The sequence below is a fragment of the Megalops cyprinoides genome, chromosome 16 (assembly GCF_013368585.1).
Source record: "Megalops cyprinoides isolate fMegCyp1 chromosome 16, fMegCyp1.pri, whole genome shotgun sequence".
NCBI classification, from domain to species: domain Eukaryota; kingdom Metazoa; phylum Chordata; class Actinopteri; order Elopiformes; family Megalopidae; genus Megalops; species Megalops cyprinoides.
The window spans coordinates 20,259,029-20,279,548 of NC_050598.1; the positions used below are offsets into that span (position 1 = coordinate 20,259,029).

The window sequence follows — 20,520 nt, forward strand, 5'->3', positions numbered from 1 at the left end:
AAAATGGGGTTAAATGCAGTCAGTGCTGCCACAAAGACAATGTAATCTTCACCTAAGCCGGTGGGATGAGACACGTCCACATTGGGTTGGCATCTGAGCCAAAGCACATAGTCTCCACCCCTGGAGACAATCAGAGCTTTGTCAAGCAAATTCAGCACTTGCATTAGTAATTGCACTGCCATGGCAGCAAGTTATGATTTTCTATGCAGTAAAAAATAGATAAATCATAATTATACCCTTGGTTTTCACACATCATTGAAAGTTCTTCTGGTGCAAATCAGCACTGGGAGAATCACGTGTGCCTGACACACTTCTTTTGCAGCCAAACCATCGGGTGGTTGTTTAAAATTTAGACTGAACTCAAACTCTAAGTTTTTTATCCTCACTTGAGGAAATTCAGTTGGCACCATTTCACACCATACGGTCAACACATACAATTATGAAAAATGGGAAGATACAAATTTGTCACAAGTAATAATGCTGCAAAGTTTCCTGCTGTACTTAGCACAGTAAGTAGGCCTTTGCATCTAATTCATAAATGACAGTGACAGTAAATGTGATTCTTTACAATTTCTAGTGATTGTAAAGTCTGTATGAAATAAACGTTACAATTATGTGTTACAATAATGTGTCTGAATTTAATGTTTCAGCAGTCAATCACTACCATGGGAACCACACCTGCTACATTTACCAAGGAGTCAGTGACCTGTATTTTTTGTATTCACAATAGTCATAGGCTGCATGAAAGTAGAACAGTAGTTGGTGTCATTGCCTCTGCCTGCAATAGCACCTGTTGTGAGAATAGAGCAAACTGGCCTGAAAGGTCAAGACACATCATGCACGGTGCCAGAGGAAAGCAGACGTCAAAGTGTCACTATTGTCCTTAATGGTCAAACTACCTGCTTTTGAGCTGGATAACTGAGAATGTGAGTTCTTAATAAAGTTGCTTTGTTCATATGCGTACATATGCACCCCTTCCTGTAGAATGTATGATGGGATGCAGCAGAAGCCTCCTGAGAAATTTCCAGAAGTGAACCAAGAAGAGGACAATATCATTTCTGTAGTGGCCGTGGTGGTCAGTTCTCGTAACAGCTCTTTCCTCACCTTACTAGCTGCTAGATATTCATCTAAGTAAAATTTTATGGAGGAAAATGACTTCAGTTAAACTCTATGTGTGTAGAATAAAAATCATTATTTCCTGTTATACTTGAGTTATGTTTCATATTTTTGAGTTCAGTGTCATATGCTCACCCGCACTCAAGAGCAATTTATCGCACGGGGTAGTGTGGACTGGAAAAGATAAAGTAAATTATCTGAAAGATGATCACAATAAAATGTAGTCTAACACATTTGACATTAAACAGCATGCAATGTGGGTTGTGCTTGCCACTGGTAGCTGCCGCTTATTCCCCCTCACTTACTGAGAAACCCGATGCACAGACACAAGCAGACTCCTGGGCCGCCAGCCAGTCTCCTATGCACACTTCATTAAAATAAAACAAGATGGCACATAACAAACAAAACCAGCCGCATTCCTCAATTCCACACACCACCCCAGGCTTTGACAGGTACAAAATCACATGGGAGAGGATTTTTTTAAATGATTGAGACTTGCTGCTTTTGTCATTACACTTTCTCCAAAATCCTTCATCCCCCCCCCCCCCCCCACTACCCAATTCCTGACAAACCGAGGCTGACATTTGGCTAGTCTGTCAATAAAGACGCATTTGTCACATGTGCAAAATATGAGAGTCTTGAACACCAAAGGTGTAAACTACATTCACAGACATTACACCTAAATGAATCCTTTTCCATCATCAAGAGTATCTGAGATTGCTCCACCTAAGAACATCAAGTGACATGAGATGACTACATGAGTTGCTGTTATGATATGAATTCCTCATTAGGTGAAATGCTAAAATAAAAGCTCAAATAATCTGCTGTTATCACACAGATCTTTAAATATGCAGGTGACAATGAGAAAAACGGTTGGTCTCTAATGTCTACATGCTTTGAACAGACACTGTTACAGGAAGCTGCAAGCTGAAGGATTGCAGTTCCTCACCTCCAATGTCACTGAATCACGCTCACCACGTAAGTGGAATAACACTGTCTCACACTCAAAGAAAACATGTAGCATCTCAATATCCATTACGGACACCTAGAAACAGTTATCAGCTCCTTCCATGTACATGGATAAGATGTAAAACTGTGACATCTACTGGGAGACCCAGCTCTGCTTGGTTCTGTTGTTATTTGATTACTAGTATGAGATTGAAATTAATGTCATGAAATAAATTATGTCTGCTACCACCTCCTTGTTGATTCCGCTGGTAAGAAAAGTATACAAACTTGTTATACTGAAATAACTGGCAAAATGACAACCCAGGGAATGCATCCAGTGTTGAGGCCAAAAAATAAACCTCAAGGATAAACAAAACTGTCCCTTCACTCATCCAGATCAACACTTTCACTGTTGATTATGCTGTCCATTTGATATAAAGAAGGACAATAGATCACGAAAAGCATAAGAACTCGTTTCCTGAGTAATATTGTAAATGAAGGACAACTCCAAACTACATATATTAAAATGGCGCCTTTCGACATACATGTGTGGAACTCAGTGTGTGGCAGGCTGATTGCAAGTGAGCTGAGATATCACCACTCGATTTCCACCACAAGCCCCTAATAGCTCCCTGAATAAAACCATAGAGAAGTGAATTGTCTGCCAGATAATAATGAAGATGCCTCAATCCACCGTCAGCCTCATGCTGGGCGAAAGGGAGGGGAATTCTCTGGAAGACTGTGCTGAAAAGCGCACAAAATGAGGGTGAGTAATTGTATGTGGGCATGTTGGTACAAGCAGTTGAACACAGCTCATATCCTACAGAGGGAGTGTCAGAGTCATAGCAAAGGGAAGTCAAGAGAGTCATAGAAACGTCTTATTGGTCACCACTTCCTTGAAATGCAGAACAACAGATTCTCCCAAATGAACTACTGTTGTACACAGACATAAAAAGCAGTGGGCCATGTATTGACTGTCTTCATGGTTATTCACATGATGTGATCAGTTTTAAAGCTGAAAACCTGTTTTTATTTTTTGAAAATAGTATAAACAATCAAAAATTACGCAGCAGTGCCTTCTCACCTCCGATGCTTGGATCAACTTCTCAACCCTCTCAGTTTTTTTTTACTTTAACAAATGTGTATCACATACATCAGAGGCATCTGTGTCAGCATTGTAAAGCTATTCACAAATATGTTGGGACACGAAATGTTATCTACATGTATTTATGCACAGCAGGTATTAAATTCAAACAAACAAATGATTCTTGAACTTGATTTTGAACCTTACCAGTTTTTGAATCGATTTCAAACTTCCCATGCTCATTGCCAGAGATGATTGCATACACAACTGGCGCATTGTCAGCCACATCTTTTGCGAGGGCAGAGACACTCAAGATCTCTGCCCCAACAGGGGTGGATTCTGGGATCTGGGCGGTGTATTCAGTGCTCAGGAAGACTGGCTGGTAGTCGCTGAGGTCCACCACAGTCACGGCCACCGTGGCAATAGAGTACAGGTGGCGAGGGAGCCCTCGGTCAGTGGCTTGGACCTTCAGCTCAAAACTGGACTGGGGTGCATCAGTCAGGGACCTCTCCAAACGCAGGATACCTGAGAACTCGTCCAGGGAGAAATAGCTGCTGTCGGAGCCCAGTAGTGAATAAACCACCTCTGAGTTTATGCCTGTAGGGGAAGAGTGTTGCCTGTTAGTCCCCTTAATGTCGTTGCAAAACATTTTTCCTTAACTCTGTGTTTGAATTCATTGGATTTTTATAATTGAGTAAATTAATTTTAGTTGAGAACATCACCATTTACATAAATTATAAAACAAATAATCTTAAACCAAGATTGGCTAACTACCTGAATGAGTTCTAGGTTAGGGATTATTATTGTCTGTGACAATAATGTGTTTACAATTTCTGGATTATTCTTATGTTTTAATCAATGGTAATCTAAAGTGGTAGTGGATTTTCAATACTTAACATTAAAAATACAATGTTTTTATGATATTATGTATGATTAAGCGATACTATTCACGTATAACCTCATATGCATTTAGCTAATTTATGTCTAATGTGTATTAATATAGAGATACCCTATCCATGTTGGTATAATGTCAGAGGGAAAATGCAGACAAATGCTGATGGAGTCACTTTAAACAGTGAAGAAACCTAAGAAATCTGCAGACTGTGAGGAAAACAAACAGGTGAGGGAGAAGAGGTTAGTGGAAACATGTTCCAGCACATATTTAGGAGCGGCTGTGTTCCTCCCTAATGATGCCTCCCTCCTCTATATCCAAGATCAAATACAGGACACCTACGCATTACCACCTGTTAAAAGCACGTATCTGAGCTGACAGACAACTGGGATTGTACGCTTTTCAATGATAGCAGCCTTTAGTTGATTAGGTCTAGTCACAACTCTTTTGTTAGTTAGTGCTGACTTCATAGGTGCATTAGTTTGACAGATTGGGGCATGCAAATCCATGAAGATATGATGGTGTATTTTCTTTTACTCTTCCACTAAGTTCTGTTTAGTTTTGATGCTGTTAATCATACTTTATGCTGACTGCAGAGAAGCACCTGTGGAGGGGACGTACCGGTATCTGGATCTTTGGCATAAATTACAGCGATAGGGGTCCTCACGGTGGTGTTGTCGAAAACAGTCACTTCATAATGGCTGGTGGAGAATCTGGGTGGGTTGTCGTTCATGTCCTGGATCATCAGCAGAATGTCTGCCTGGCAAGAGCGGCCTCCACCATCGGAGGCCTTGGCCACCAGGTCATACTCGGCATCCTGTTCACGGTCTAACACACCCAGGGTGAAAAGCTCGCCTGCGACACACACACACACACACACACACACACAAAGGTTACCTCTTATTATAAAATTAAATATTTTTACTCTCAGTCATGTATATTTCTGCAGGGGTTCTAAGTCTGAACAAGTCAAAAGATCACTGGTTGTGTAACCAGTTGTTTGGGAAGAGCTGAGAGCCTTCAGGAAGCAGGATATCAACATGCAGGAATATGAAGGAAAGTTATTCATAACTGTGATAAAAGGGAATGTAGGAAAGGTTCTGTGAACAATTTACACACCACACCAGTAACCTCCTAAGTTAAAGTTCACAAGAACCAAAAACCAAGCTCTCCACAATTTAAGTAATATGATATGCTATAGAGATAAGATGTTAGTATCAGATATGATAAACAATAATAAACCGTGATGGATGAGTCAGACACGAAAAACAATACTATCGACGACTGATGAGAATGGGAATCTATGAAAAAAATGTGAAAACGTGCAAAGCAGAGAGTAAAGGTCTTTTCAACAGAAAGCACCCATTCTTTTCTGATGTGTTCCCAAGGTAGGGAGATGCTATCTCCTCCTAAAAACAAATAATGGACGGCACTTATCTCCACACACTCCTCCCAGAAGAAAGTTGAGTGTTACCTGTCTGTGGGTCAAGATGGAACTTGTCTGCGTTGGGACCATGAAGAGTGAATGCTATCTGGCCATTAGTGCCGATGTCAGGGTCTGTAGCAGAAACTTTCAAAATGAACAATCCAGATGGAGAATTCTCCATGATGACCTCTGTGTAGAGCAGCTGGAGTGAAAAAAAAAAACAAATATACATATGAATTCTCAATATTTGTCATATACCAATGTATGCCCATTACTACAATTCTACAATGTAATGTAATACAATGTAGTTCCTTCACTGTTATTGTAATAATTATTTACACCTTTGCTATAGACCTTGTTCCATAATTCAACATAATCCCATCTCAAAAACTATGAATGGTCAAGTAGATGACAGTGTGAAAATATATGCATGATTGTGGTTCATTTTCCCCTCAGTTTAATCAAAGGGTACAAATGAAGTTGCCTGGTAATGTGCTCTGCTCAGACCCAGAGATAACGTAGTGCACAGGGTGAGGACTCTAATGGGGCTGTGTGTCTTCTTTACCTGTTCACACAAAGGACTGTTATCATTAATGTCAAGAACATGAACATCCACTGTGGCAGAGGCCTGAAATCTTCCATCGGTGGCAATTATCTTTAGGCTGTATTTCTCCTTAGCTTCTCTGTCTAGAGGGCTCTTCAGGGTCACCTTCCACTCCTCTCCCACTTGCACAATGGAGAATTGGTCCAGTGGGTCTCCATCTATGCAATATGTCAAATAACGTAGTTACATCAAGCCGCTTGGATGACTAAGTCAATAAAATCTTTCAGCTCACCATTTTCCTAAACTGTATATAAGCATGTTAAGAAGAAACTAGAGATTAGCTCAGGAACAATAAATAAATAAATAAATAAATACACTAAAGACTTCAGTCTAAAAACTTCAGTCTGAATTTTTAATTTTGTAGAGCAATATTATCGGTTTGTTGGACTGATATTGGGAAAAAGTAGCCTAGCATTTGTTTTAAATTAGGAACACATTCAATTCATATCAAATGATTGCTGGAACGCAGAAAAAATAATGTAATCTAACTTTCTCTTTCAGAGTGACAGAAATGTGATTATATTTCAGGTTACCTCAAATGAAATGCAATAACACTGTAATTGCTTCCTCCCCCAGTGGGGTTTGGATTAGTTTTAATAATGCTCACCTGTTATGTAACAGGTGACTTTCCTGTTCTCTCCTGATATGTCAGCATCAGTGATGCTCACAGTGACAATGGCCTCTCCAGACCCGCTGTTCTCAATGACAGAACCCTGGTAAGCCTCTTCTGTGAACTGTGGAGGGTTGTCATTCTCATCTGTCACTGTCACCTCCACCAAAACCGAAGAAGACAGCTTGACTTTTCCTCCATTGTCAGTGGCCACCACATAGAACCGGTAGAGCCTGGTGGCCTCACAATCCGTCTCCTTCAAGGTGGTGATCCAGCCGCTCTCACTGTCAATGGCAAATACCTCGCTGACATCATCCGGCTCTGGCTCCACCCTGTAAGTCACCTTCCCGTTGGTTTCTGTATCCGGGTCGTTTGCTGTCACCTGGATGACGGTGGTCCCCGGCGGCATGTTTTCAGCCAGGAATGCCTGATAAGGGTTAGCCTCGAACACGGGATGGTTGTCATTCACATCTTGGACTTGGATGCTGACAGACACAAGCGAGGCCACATCAGTTCCATTGTGGTTGCAGTGGGCCATGACATCAATCTGATACCACTTTGTCTTCTCGTGGTCTATGCTCTTCTGGACAAACAGAGCCCCAGTATCTTTGTCCACAGCAAACGCCCGCTCCTTGTTGCTCTCCACTGTATTGCCATCTACTAAGCTGTATATGATTGGCATATCCGCATCAGCCTTGACTATTCCTACCTCCGCTCCCAAAGGAAGGTCCTCTGAGGCAGAGAAGGTGTACAGAGGCTCTGAAAACCTTGGCAGGGGCACTTCTGGTGGCACCACCTTGACTTGCACAGGCACAGTGGAGTTATAAAATGGGATGCCCCCATCTCGAGCCTCCACTTTGAAATTGAAGATTTTGTTCTCAAGGCCAACAAGGCTCTCCTTGACACTGATGACACCGGTGAAGGGATTGATCTCAATGACCTCCTCTGTCACCTCCTCCGCCTCATCAACAGTGTAGGTGACATCCGCGTTCTTGCCATCGTCCGCATCATACGCCATTATCTGGATGACGGGGGAGCCTTTGTTAACGTTGGACTGAATAGAGACTTGGTACTCGGAAGCCTTGAACTGAGGGGCATTGTCGTTCTCGTCAGTGAGGATTATCTTCACGGTGCAAAATGCAACCCTGCCTCCACCATCTTTTGCCATAACCTTAATGGCAATCACTCTCTGGGTTGGGTTTTCCCTGTCCAGGGGCTGAGATGTTACTATTTGTCCCTTGTTGTCTATGGTGAATTTTTCATCTGCAAGCTTGTTGATGATCGTGTAGTCCACGCTGCCATATGGACCATCGTCAGGGTCTATTGCAGCCAGTCTGATCACACGGGTTCCAGCCTCAGCGTTCTCTGCCAGCTCAGCTTCATAGATATTTTTGTCAAAGTAGGGACTGTGTTTGTTACTGTTCATCATGTCAATGTTAACTGGCGCTGTCTTTTGAAAAATACCATCTGAAACAGCTACTGTGAGGTTATAAAAAGGATCCAGGCTTTTCTTGCAAACATTGGAAAATGAAATTAAGCCTGATGATCTGTTAATGGTAAAATGTCTGTCTTCATTACCAGATAGTATTGTGTATTCTAAATTGTTGAGATCCTCACTGTCAGGATCCGATGCTTGGATTTTGATAACTATGTGGCCACACGTAGCCATTTCATTAAGTGTAGCATGGTACTGATCCTCATTGAAGCTTGGAGGGTTATCATTGATATCAGTGACATTTACAGTGATGAAGGCCTCACTGCTCATAGGGGGCACCCCATTATCTATAGCTTTGATTTTCAAATGGAATTGCTGAATAGCTTCATAGTCCAGTACTTGGGTTATTACTAGAAGGCCACTGAGTGGATCGATGTCAAAGAAGTCTGTTTCATTTTTCCCAGTCCCCATTATTTGGTAGGTTATTGCTTTGTTTCTTCCAGAGTCTTTGTCTGTGGCAGAAATCTGTATAACAGAAGTGCCAATGGGTGATCCCTCTAATACCTGTGCAGTGTAAGTCAGCTGTTCAAATACTGGGGCATTGTCATTAATATCCTCAACTTCTATATCAACCGTAGCATCTGAGAATGCTCCTGTCACAGAATCAGTGGCCCTAACTGTCAGAACATGCTTGGATTGAGTCTCAAAATCCAAACGATCTGTGACACTTAAGACACCAGTTTTAAAGTCAATGTGAAATGTTCTTGAGGCATTTTCTTCAACAAGATTGTAGATCAGGCGATAGCCCTCAGGATTCCTGGCTTGTACATGCAGGATGGTTGTGAAAGGTGAAATATTCTCGGGAATCCTCAAAGGGTAGTGCAAGCTCTGAAATATGGGATTGGACCGATTTCTGATTTGGATCTGCAAATCTGCTACAGATGTCAAGCTCGGCTCTCCCTCATCCCCAGCTAGCACAGTGAGTACATACTTATTCATTGATTCAAAGTCAAGGGGTCTTTGAAGTGACACATCCCCAAGATAAGGATCTATCCTGAAGAGGTCAAAGTCTTCTTCAAGTTCATACATGATGGATCCATTTTCCCCAAGGTCCTTATCAGTTGCTGTTACTTGATAGAGCACATCCCCTGGCTCAGCATCGTCAGAGATCATGATGGAGTGAGGCAAGTTCAGAAACTCAGGTGCGTTGTCGTTGGCGTCGTCTACATACACCTTCACGTGGGTGACAGCTACGCGAGGAGGACTCCGCAGGTCCCTCACTTGTACTGCCACATCATACTCATCTTGTTCCTCCCTGTCAAAAGGAACTCCAGTGGTTTCCAGAACCCCAGAAGTCTGGATCACTGAAAACAACCCCTCTGGGTTTTGAACTGTGTATATTAAAGGCTCATTCAAATAGCTCCCAGAAGCTCTTACAACTGCTAAGGTTTTAATAAAGGTTGTGTTCTCCATCACAGTGGTTGCATAATATTTCTGCTCAAATCTAAGATTAGTCATTGTGATGTTGGTGACATTTATTTTAACCATGGCTGTATCTTTGTATAAGCCATCAGAGGCTTTGACAAAGAGCTGGTAATGTTGTTTGAAGTTGGAAACATTGTCCAGAGAGATAATGCCTGTAGTGGGATGGATACTGAAAGCATTGTTAATGTTACCGTCATAAATGCTGTAGGACACATCTGAATCTGCATCATTTGCTGTCACTTGGATGGCCTCCATGCCATGAAAAGCGGGAAGCGTGATCGATGTTTCATACACTGGTGAGGTAAAAACGGGTGGGCAGTCGTTGAAATCTAGGACTCGAATGGTCACTTTTGCTGGTTTGGCCGCACATAACGACGGTTCCCCAGAGTCCTGAACTTGAACGCTAAAATGGAATTCTGGAGTCAATTCAAAGTCAACAGGAGATATTATCGAGAGGGTACCCATACTGGGATCAATTCTGAAGGTTTTCTGCACCTCAGGTTCGAGGATTTGAAAGACTAGCAGGGCATTGACATCCTTGTCTGCGTCAGTAGCCCGGATCACCAGAGGGGTGTTTTTCTCTCCCATCACCATGCTGTTTACATGCGCAGACTCACTGATCTGCCCAACAAACTCATCCTGAAGAAAAACTGGTGGGTTGTCATTCTCATCGATCACATAGACATAAACCATAGCATCTGAGAAGCTTCCTGCCAGGCTGGAGGCTCTTATTTTAAGCTGGTAGGTGAAGCGCTCCTCAAAATTGAGAGGTTTTTGAAGGGAAAGTACTCCGGAGTAGTAGTTGATATGGAACGTTCCATTGGGGTCCCCATCTTTGATCTTGTAGTGCACAGCAGAAGGACTGGAGGCAGTAACAGTGATAAACGGGGAACCCAAGGGGCTAGATTCACTGACTTCAGTGAAGTATTCATCTGAAGTGAACTTGGGTGGCGTTTTTTCTGAGAGTTTAACACGGATGGTGACAGAGCTAAGATCACTGCGCTGGGGGAAGCCCTGATCTGCAGCCTTTACAGTGAGGTGGTATTGTTCCTGTGGTAGGTTATCTAAAGGCTTCGCCACCTTTATACTTCCTGTCTGACGGTCAATACTGAATGCACCATCAATGTTCCCTAGGAAAAAAAAAACAGAAAAGCAATGCATTTTCACAATGCAAGACATTCTTTGCAAAGGCAACACTCTCTCTTGACTTTGTGCAGGTCATTTCATAATGTGACCACCTACAGTATGTCTGTGTGTGCCCTTGATCTGGTTTCCAGGGAAAATGTATGGAAAGACTATCTAAACTTATGTAATGCACACTTGACACAGCATGCTAGGGAAGCTTTAACTATTTTATGCCAGTTTCTGTTGTTGACACACCCTTTTATTGTCAGTTACAAACCTGGGAATAGAACAGCACACATCACTGTGGCAGCAAACACTGACAACAAATGTGAAGATTTGGTTGTAATGGCTTGGTTGCAATGGCGTAACGCACTTGCTAGCTTTGCCTGCTAGTTCGTACCTCGCCTGGCCAACCTTTGGAACTTTGTCATGCAGTACTTATTGTTAACTCTGTATGGTTTTTCGCTTGTGTTGTATTGTACCTCACTTGTAGGTTGCTTTGGATAAAATAGTCTGTCAAATAAATAAATGCAAATGTAATGTAAATGTAAATGACAACAGTGAATCTGTACCTGAATGGAATGAATAGACGATTTCGGCGTTGCTGCCCTTGTCCTTATCCAAGGCCTTAACTCGCAGCACCTCTGTGCCAGTGGCTGCCAGGTTCAGAACACTGCCCTCATAGCGTGAGCTCATGAACACAGGAGAATGGTCATTGCAGTCCTCCACATAGATAACAGCCTTCACAAAGTTCCTTTTCATGGGTATCTCGTGATCCCGAACCTGGGACATCAAAAAGGGGAAATGGACTGTTAGGGTAAATGTTTTCATTTTCATTTTGCACAGAAAATTTATTGTAAATTAGTATGCCTGCAAAGCCCAATGTTGTGCATGAAATGAGCTCTTGGTTTAATTTGCTATTCAAAGGCAAGCATTGCTTTTACACTGGATGTATGCTTTTATATGTCACATGGTAAAGACCATGATCACCAATCTCAACCTATTCAATCTGACTCATACTGAGTATTTGTGTGTGTTAACAACATCCCCATACACAGTTGTATGTAACTCTCTCATGGACATGTACTGTCTGTGTCACACATTCATGGCCATTTTATCTGCCAAATTGACCCTGAATGCTGTAACAACAATGAGAAGTGAGCATCGTACCATCAAAATGAGGGTGTGCACGGGCAGCATCTCGAAGTCCAGCTCCTCTCTCATGACAAGGACTCCGCTGTTGGGGTCCAGCTGGAAGCAATTCATGCTGTCTGGATGGGTGCTGCTGTGGATAGTATAGAGCAGCCTGCTGTTGCTGTCCTCATCACTGGCGCTGATCTGCAGGATCTCTTTCCAGGGCGCTGTGTCCTCCGGTACCCTCACCTCATACTGGCTCTTCAGGAACACGGGCCGGTGTTCATTCATGTCCAGCACACGTATGTAAGCCTAAGAGATCAATTGCAAACATGCCAGTGCTTAGTGTAGTCCCTTGCTTTTTAACTTGCCATGAATAATGTTGTAAAGAGGAACAGTTCTTAAAAAACCTGCCCAGCACTTTGAAGTTGTGTAAGACAGCCTGATTTGCACTCCTAACATACTTTCATAATGCTAGAGAAACTTGAGATCAACCATGAAAAAAGTATATTGTGAAAGTGTAATGCTGTAATCCAAAGGAGAGCAGGATCACAGCCACAGCATGATGGATGCCTTCTTAGCTTGTTCTTTCTCACCGATAATGACAGAAAATTGGAGATGCTTGTCTTGGACTTTATGTAATAACAATCCTCAGAGACAGGGTTTATGCATGTGTCTGCACGCTCACCTGTGTGGTTACGGCCTGGGACCCATCCGTGACCCTCACAGTTAGGTTGTAGTTGGATTTCTTCCCTGCGTCCAACCTCCTAGCAATCACGATGCTCCCAGTATTCTTTTCAATATCAAAGTCCCGCTCGTCATCGCCACCTGCAGGGTCCCAATGGATGTTAAAACTTAGGCCACCTAAATACTCCCCACCCCCTGCCCCACTAATATGGACTATGCAACAGACTGCATTTTTCCACGGTTCCTGAAATAGTTTGAATAGTCACCTCAAGTCCCCCATCAGTCCTAACCTGCAGGATGTGGCTGAATGCGTGAGTGGTGATGTACCTCAACAACTCGTTGATTGCTGGAGACTCCAAAATGATGTTATCTGCACCAACACCCCATTGTGATGCAACCCGACTCTGCGAGAAACCCTGCCCCTCACTGGGTTACGTCATCAGAGTTCTTGCAGACACCCAAAGTTTTTTTTTTCCTGACGACTCATTATCTACCTTGCCTTTGCGAAATTAAAACCTTAAGGCCTAATCAGCTGCTCATGCAAACCCAACGAGGCATCCGCTTTCGTCAGCAGCCTCACGTCTGCTGGTGAGCGGAACAAGGTCACACGGAAAGGGTCTCTCGGTGAGGAAGCGCGCCGTGTGGAGACACAATTGTTTAAGGGGAAACATTTGGCAGTGCAGCACTCAGAACAGACGTCTCCACCAGTAGGGGTGAAGTCATGCTTGTTTTCCCAGATGGTGTTTATGAAGAAATCTACCTCTTGATGGCTCGGTGGCTTGATTTTTAAAGAAGCTTTTCTTTCATCTCACCAGAATGACAGTGTCAAACTGGGACTTCCACTTCTCCCATCTCCAGAAGATTCATTTGTTTGTATATTTAATTTTAGAATTAGCATTTCTTTTCGACTGAAGTATAAAAACACGCACATGTACACCAACTGTGTCTAATGCCCAGATAAAATATGAAGATGAAAACTTTCAAGAGAGGAGGGAGCAGAAAATGCTATTTTGAAGACTTCTCAGTTTCATTTGTAGTAATGAAGAACTGAGGTTTTCCAGATGGTAGGCCAGAAAATTACTGCTCAAAGAACTCAAAAGAAGGTCAAAGAAGCAGCAGAGAGTAATAGTAAAATGCTCTCTTTCATGCAACTGCAGAAGTGGGGAAATTATTTAGCAGTGCAGTGATAATTCTGCAGATTTTTGTAAACTTTGGACTACATTTTTACTAATATAATCCCAATAGAAGGATCTGGGCAAAATGATAGGATTATGCACTAGACACCCAATTTTATTCCATTCGAGGGGTATAATTATTAGGTTTACTAAAGAACTACCACCATTATTATCATATACTATCATGATTAATTAATTTATTTTATGTTTTTTTTTTTTTTTTTAAAGGCAGTGATTGGTCTAATGACACAGACAAAACATCCCTTAGTTCATATCAGGATCTGCAAAAAACTACTGTGTCCTTACCTCCCACTTTTTGAGTAGCTAATTTTCATTGCAGGGCTGTTTATGTTATGTTCACAGAACTGGGGCCATGGATATGTGTAGCTGGAACTTCTAACTGAGCATTGGTTTGGGGACAACATCCGTTTTGGCCATCAAGCACCAGATGATCTTTTGGAGAGGTTAACAAAGACACCAGCACTGGCAAACTGAAGGTGCTCTTGTCACTGCTGAGATCTCTCACAGAGAACTGGCCTGTCATCACAGGCAGCCTGTTGATACTATCCTCTGGCCAAGGCAACACCCCCAAGCTGAGATGTTATCTGGGGGTATTAATCTAAGAGCCTGCCCTGCCCACTTAAACAAGGCCATAACACAGAGCAGATTAATGAGAATTCCTTGACCGCAGCAATCGGCTGAGGCATGGCCATAAAATGAAGTGGAATGAAAAACTATGAACTGTCTGCTCTTGGATTGGAAGTGGATTAAAACACTGATCCACGTAGTTATTGTTATGACAGGTATGGCATTCACAATGTTACGTGTTGGTGAGGCATACCACATATAATATGTACACACTAAAAATGACATTTTACCTGTATTAGCACTCTCGTTAAATAAATAACTGAGAATAATAGCACCCAGTTTATCATAAATTCTTAATACAGTGCTACAGCAATTTTACCACATTTCCTAAGGGCAAATATGTCTTGCATTTAAGACTATATGAACAAACAGTTTAATCTTTTTTTGTTTTGTTTTCAAATTCATGGTTTCTCACTGCTGCTTTTCCTTATGGGGAAAAACAGTTTATGAAAATCCTGCACATTTATTTCATGTGATATCTGAAAAATATTACACATCTTTAAAAATATTAACAACAAAAAAAAACATTATTCAATGTGTGATTTCTCTGAAGTGGGATCAGAAATATATCACGTGTGAGTTAAAGACTATTAATGTATTTACCTTGGAATTACTGGACCTCAGACCAGAAATACAGTGATTTGCCTCTCTCACCTATGATGTCAAACCAGAGCAGGTTTGGGGTGATTTCTGTGCTGATGATCCCCACCATATGAGTGGCAGGATCCGTCTCCATGACGGCGAAGGTAAAGTGTGGCTCATCAAAGGCCAGTATCTCAGAGGTGGGCATCGGCTTGGGAAGCCATTCAATGTCCAGACGGGCTGTGGACATCCTTACTGGGCTTCCGTGGTCTGTCGCTTTAATCTGAGATAAAAGCATCAGAAAGATTTAATGAATTTTGGTTGAAGTTCTGTAATGAACCCACAAATGGTCTCATAGCTTGCTAAAATATGCTGGTGCAACTAATATATAGAGGAGTATGGCTTTTATACCTAATTTTTTTGTTAATTCTGGTTAAGAAAATGGACTTGTTTCTGTGCATCTGGGAGACTATAGCGTCATTGCATTCAAAAGAAATTAGAAATCTCCAAACATGCAAGGAAAAAATTACAGATTTATATTGGTAAACCACCGTGGCTTATGGTACTGCATTTTAAAGCTGGAGCTGGTCTCCTTGAGCTAAACAGAAGGATCTCCTCCAGCATTACAACATGATGACTAGGTTGGCTGGGGTGCTTTAGCTGGGATACTAATGGTCAGTATTTCTGGTAGGGTATGGTATGAAGAAGTATTGCACTACTAAATTGTAATCAACAATCAATTTTATAAAATGCTTTAATAAAAGGTTTGTTCTGCCCACATACAAATGTATATGTATGTTATGTATGACACCTTAGGTAAGGGTGTCTTTTAGTGAAATAAATATATAATAATAAATTCCAATTCATGAAAATATAATGCAGCATTGGGTTGTATCAGTGAAATCTGAGTGAGGCACAGGGAGGGTTGGTTTCAAGAAAAACTATTGTCAGTTGCAGCAACTATTGAGGATTTAAACTGAAATGAATTAATTCTCTAACCTGCTGTTTTATTTTGTGTCTTGTTCTATAATGGAGTCTCAATTAGGGCTAAAATAGGAATGTTATTGATGTGGCAGACTGGAGAACTGACACACCTTTGATCTCTCCTGATATCCCCTATCCGGAATGTCAGTATGCATAACACGCGACGGTATGGAGTAGTTCCAGGACTGGAGCGTTGCACAACCGTTATACCCTTGAGATAGCATCTGAACTCAAATGACTGCAGTAAACTCTCTGAAGCTAAAAAGGGGTAGCATTTTGACAGCACAGAGGAGCAATGTAAAACAGCATGATCATGTACCGTGAGGATGGTGTAGTTTCCATGCCCAAAGTCACTTTTGGAGGACACCACGCCAGTCGTGGGGTGGATGTCAAACTTCTGTTCCAGGTCATCCTCCAGGCTGAAGCTGACTTCAGCATTGGGGCCCTCGTCGTTGTCCCGGATGACCATCCTGTACACTTCCCGCGGCTCAGCCAGTCCCTGTTGCTCCGGCAGCTTCACCTGGAAGAACTTGTGGCTGAACTGGGGGCTGTTGTCATTCTCATCCAGCACCTGGATGACCACTGTGGCAGTGGAGCGTAGCGCTGGGGTGCCGTTGTCAGACACAATCACCTGAGGGGCAGAAACAGTCGGGGCTGTTTGTCTCCACGGTGGCCTGACCTCAGATGTCAAGGGGCTGTGGATCATTTCAGCTCTCCAGCTGAACCCATTGTGAGGGGGAATGGAATTTCACAGCAGCCAAAACAGTTACTTGGGAAATGTAAGGCCCTCAGTCACCTCTCTGCTGTGTCAGTCATGCATTCATATGATAAGAAAAAAATGAAAAAAAGTATGAAAATGGAAAACAAAAAAAAAAGTTAGACTTTTTTTCTTATCAGTGTACATGAACCAGGTATTGATATGCAGGAAATTCAGATTTCTGTAATATTTGGGGATGAACGATGACAGAGCCATGCTCGATCAAGAAATCAGTTTGAACCGAGACACCTTTCAGTTCTTTTCTTCTGGAGACGTAAAATGGCAAAAAAATAAATAAATACACAAAAGCCAACCACAAAAATCTATTTCACAAAGGCTGCAGTAGCTACAGTAGAATACATTCTTTTGTTAAAGGTCTGCACTGACACATGCAAGAGAGAGGAATGGATTGAGGGGTTGTCTAAGGACTTTTGCTAGAACTTCAAAGCGCTGTGAAAACGAGGCTTAATCTGTAACCTAATATTCAAGGGAAATTCTCGCTCTCTTTCTAACAGGTGTTCTAAAGACAGTGGCTCTTGCTCCTAGCAAAAACCAGTGGCACAGACAGAGGCTGAGGATTTGCTTAAATTTTTATCACATCGTTACTGGTGTCAGTGTCAGAAGCCACGTATCCTCATAAAAGTAATTCTTTTCATGTTCACATTCTCGGGTGGTCAACATGTAGTAATTTATACAATGTGTACTTTATACATATCTCTAAATCATTCACGAAATTCCAAGACAAATGCTGTTTTTTTGTGAGGTTTAACTACGTATTCTTGCTGCATTGAGAAAAAGAGAAATAGCATGTGGCCTCACCTCAATGATGTGTTCTGCTTTTTGTTCACGATCCAGGACAGCCTGAGTGGTGATCGCACCTAAGTAAACAAAAACAGAAAGTAAATGAGGTGGACAATGATGTGACTCTCTGGTGTAGGAAATACACCTGTCCATCTCGCTCTCTCTTCTCACCAAGCTTGTTTTCTTTGCAGTGTTTATATTACTTTACAGTTCATGGAAAGAACTAGAACCTCTGGGAACCTTGTTATTCCCACACAAGAGTATTCTATGGAAACTATTGTTTTCCAAAACCTGTATACCTTAAATAATCAAAACACCCTCACAGCCAAAACACTTAGCAGAAGAAAAGAAACTAAATTAACTAGAACATTTTTGGCTAAGGAGGTTCAATGTCCATTAGATGTTCTGAGGAGCATCAGGTTGCTAAAGACTATCTGTTGAGATTATAACTCCTTTGTTACACTTTTCAGCAGTTAATGCTATTTAAAAAAAAAAAAGATTTCCAGCACACAACACAGGTGTTAACTCCAGGATCAAAGCCAGACACTGCACCAAAAACACATCTGTTTGCAAAACAGGTTTGGTGATAGCTTCAGTTATTGATGTGGAAATATAAGAGCAGATCTGCTCTACTGTATATTGCAAACATTTCATCTGAGGCAAAGCATATGGAAGTGAAAGGCTAGTTTACCATCATGGAAATAAACACTTGTGGGAGGGAGGCCTGAAATAGAAAGGGGGAGCTCAATCCCATGGGGTAATTTAGCCTTTTACGACACTCAAAACAAATCCTGCTGGTGATTTTACCATACCAGCAGGTGATTCTGTCTGCGCCCCCCGTTAGTAAGTGTGTTTTTCTCATTAGCCACAGCCTGGGAAAGATGGTTGTGCCACTTGTTTGTAACCCGCTAACAGTTGTTTTATTTCTAGAGGTGGGTGTTGTAATTTACACCTGTGGCTTTCAGCAAACAATATATCCTTTCCCATCTGAAGAAGCTGCAACCTCTGTTAGTGTCTGTGGCTTACCTTCACTAAACAAGTCACACATTCTCCTTTCTGGGACTTTTTCTGTAGTATTCTTATTAAAATGCAAAGTCATCTTTATTTAAGGCTGAAGTTTCAGCAATTATGTAAATGGAATTAAACTCGTGTTCTGTGACAGTTTCTGCACAGTCCCCACTTTACTACAATGCTAAGGGCTTAGCCAGACTCCTTTCCTTCTGTCTCAGTGATTCATTCTTCTCAAGCCCTGACATGAAGAGAAACAACCCAGGCTTTGTCACGCTGAAGAAATTTTAGTTAACACGTCAGTGAGACTTGGGCCATTGTTGCTTGACTGGTGAAGGGCTTGTTTTCTGCAGCTATGCTTTGTTAGTAGTTTTTCATGATTTTTTGTTGTTGATTCCTGGGAAAGGTTTATTCTGTTACCCACAGACTTCATCTGAAACTGGGTATTGTAAGGTGCCCTATGTAATGCCCCCGCACCCAGCCCCACTACTGTGGAGCATTTTGCATCAGTGATTTCTAATCCAATTAAACCTATGAAGGTGCTAACTTTACTGTGGCTATTATTTCAGTAATAAACTATGCCCGTATTACAATTCAGCTTAGCTTCACAAACCATGATGAAATTTACTTGTTACTGCAACAAGAAAGGTGAGAAATGTCAAAGGGTTCTGAAAGTTTTGAAATACATACGGCAGCAAAAGCTTTTTGAGGTGTTCTTAAATGTATTAAGAGTGTCCTCTAACAAATTAACAACCACGACATTGCCATTGGGTATTTGTCTAGTTTATGACTGAAAAGAGACAAATACCCTCTCTATTGTGTAGGACCTTTTACTGTATTCAAATGGTATTTTTGTGAAAATTTTTGGCAACCCATAGCTTTTGTATGGTGTCCTCTCAGCATTACTGGAATCCTTCCTCTCTGCAGTCCTTAAGTGTTGGCCTGGGGTGGGGCTGCTCAAGCAGCCCAAAGTTTAGAAGTTGGGAATGAACAAGTACAAGCTTGCGACGCAGGTTAATGCTGTGCTAATTTGCGAGCACTTCAAAGACCAAGCTGGGTCACGTCTATTGGGCTCAGTATGCACAGACTTATGTGTTTAAAAAGTCTAAGGTGACTGGACATTTTGAGTTCAGACCTGCTGTTTGGGTGGTCGTGTGTCAAGCACCAGCCCACCTTTGTAAAATATATAATTTCAGTAGATTTGCTGTATTCATGAAAAAAGAAAGTACTTATGTCAGCTACGAGCTTGTACACTCCGTGGCACACCCTAGTAATACCTACTTTGTGTTTAGACATGTAACATGAAAGCATTTAAATTTCAAAGGTCAACTATTTATTGCCCTGTGAAACATAGGGACAAAGGATTGCTTGCATGCATGATAAATGAATAAGTACGAAAATATTCTGGTGTTTAAACCCAAAACAAAGAAAATACACGTCATCACACATATGAGATCATAGGGACAGACCATCATCACCAGTAGTTTCTACAAAGTCTCTACAAAATATAACCTGCCAGTGTAGGTGAACATTTGTAAGGAGCTGTGAGCAAGGACTCATTTACCTGTCTTGGAGTTGATGGCAAAATATGTGCGCTGTGTGTCTAGGATCTGGAAGGTGAGTTTGCCCTCAGAGGCGAGGTCGACATCTGTGGCTTCCACTTTTAACACAAACTTGTCCCTGGGAGAATTTTCGAGCACCGACCCAAAGTAAATGGGTTTGGAGAGCTCCGGAGGGTTGTCATTAATGTCCATCACTTCAATAAACACCTCCGTCCAGGACACCAGGGGTAGAGTGCCCAAATCTGTGGCATAAACTGTCAACCAGTAGTGGGAAACAGTCTCTCGGTCCAAGGTGTCTGCAGTTCGAATAACTCCTGCAAAAATATGTAACAAATAACATTTGACTTTAGTAAAAAGAAAGACAACCAAATTATTTTTATAATGCCAAATACTCATAAGCCCTTATTTTAGAATTCTAACAATGGTAACATGTTCACCCTAATTGTAAACTTAGTAT

At 41.8% G+C, this 20,520-nt stretch overlaps 1 protein-coding gene across 1 annotated transcript in view; it reads right to left on the reverse strand.

The window, feature by feature from the left end:
* fat2 (FAT atypical cadherin 2) overlaps positions 1-20,520 on the reverse strand; it is a 44,621-nt gene that overhangs the window by 15,928 nt on the left and 8,173 nt on the right. Inside the window, exons 3-14 of the mRNA XM_036548236.1 lie at positions 20,066-20,377; positions 17,512-17,570; positions 16,255-16,566; positions 15,024-15,234; positions 12,548-12,687; positions 11,896-12,171; positions 11,298-11,508; positions 6,678-10,730; positions 6,032-6,228; positions 5,515-5,668; positions 4,662-4,895; positions 3,356-3,745 (exon numbers count right to left, since the gene is read on the reverse strand). Coding sequence (XP_036404129.1) covers positions 3,356-3,745; positions 4,662-4,895; positions 5,515-5,668; positions 6,032-6,228; positions 6,678-10,730; positions 11,298-11,508; positions 11,896-12,171; positions 12,548-12,687; positions 15,024-15,234; positions 16,255-16,566; positions 17,512-17,570; positions 20,066-20,377 — 6,549 coding nt within the window. The remainder of the gene's footprint in view (positions 1-3,355; positions 3,746-4,661; positions 4,896-5,514; positions 5,669-6,031; positions 6,229-6,677; positions 10,731-11,297; positions 11,509-11,895; positions 12,172-12,547; positions 12,688-15,023; positions 15,235-16,254; positions 16,567-17,511; positions 17,571-20,065; positions 20,378-20,520) is intronic.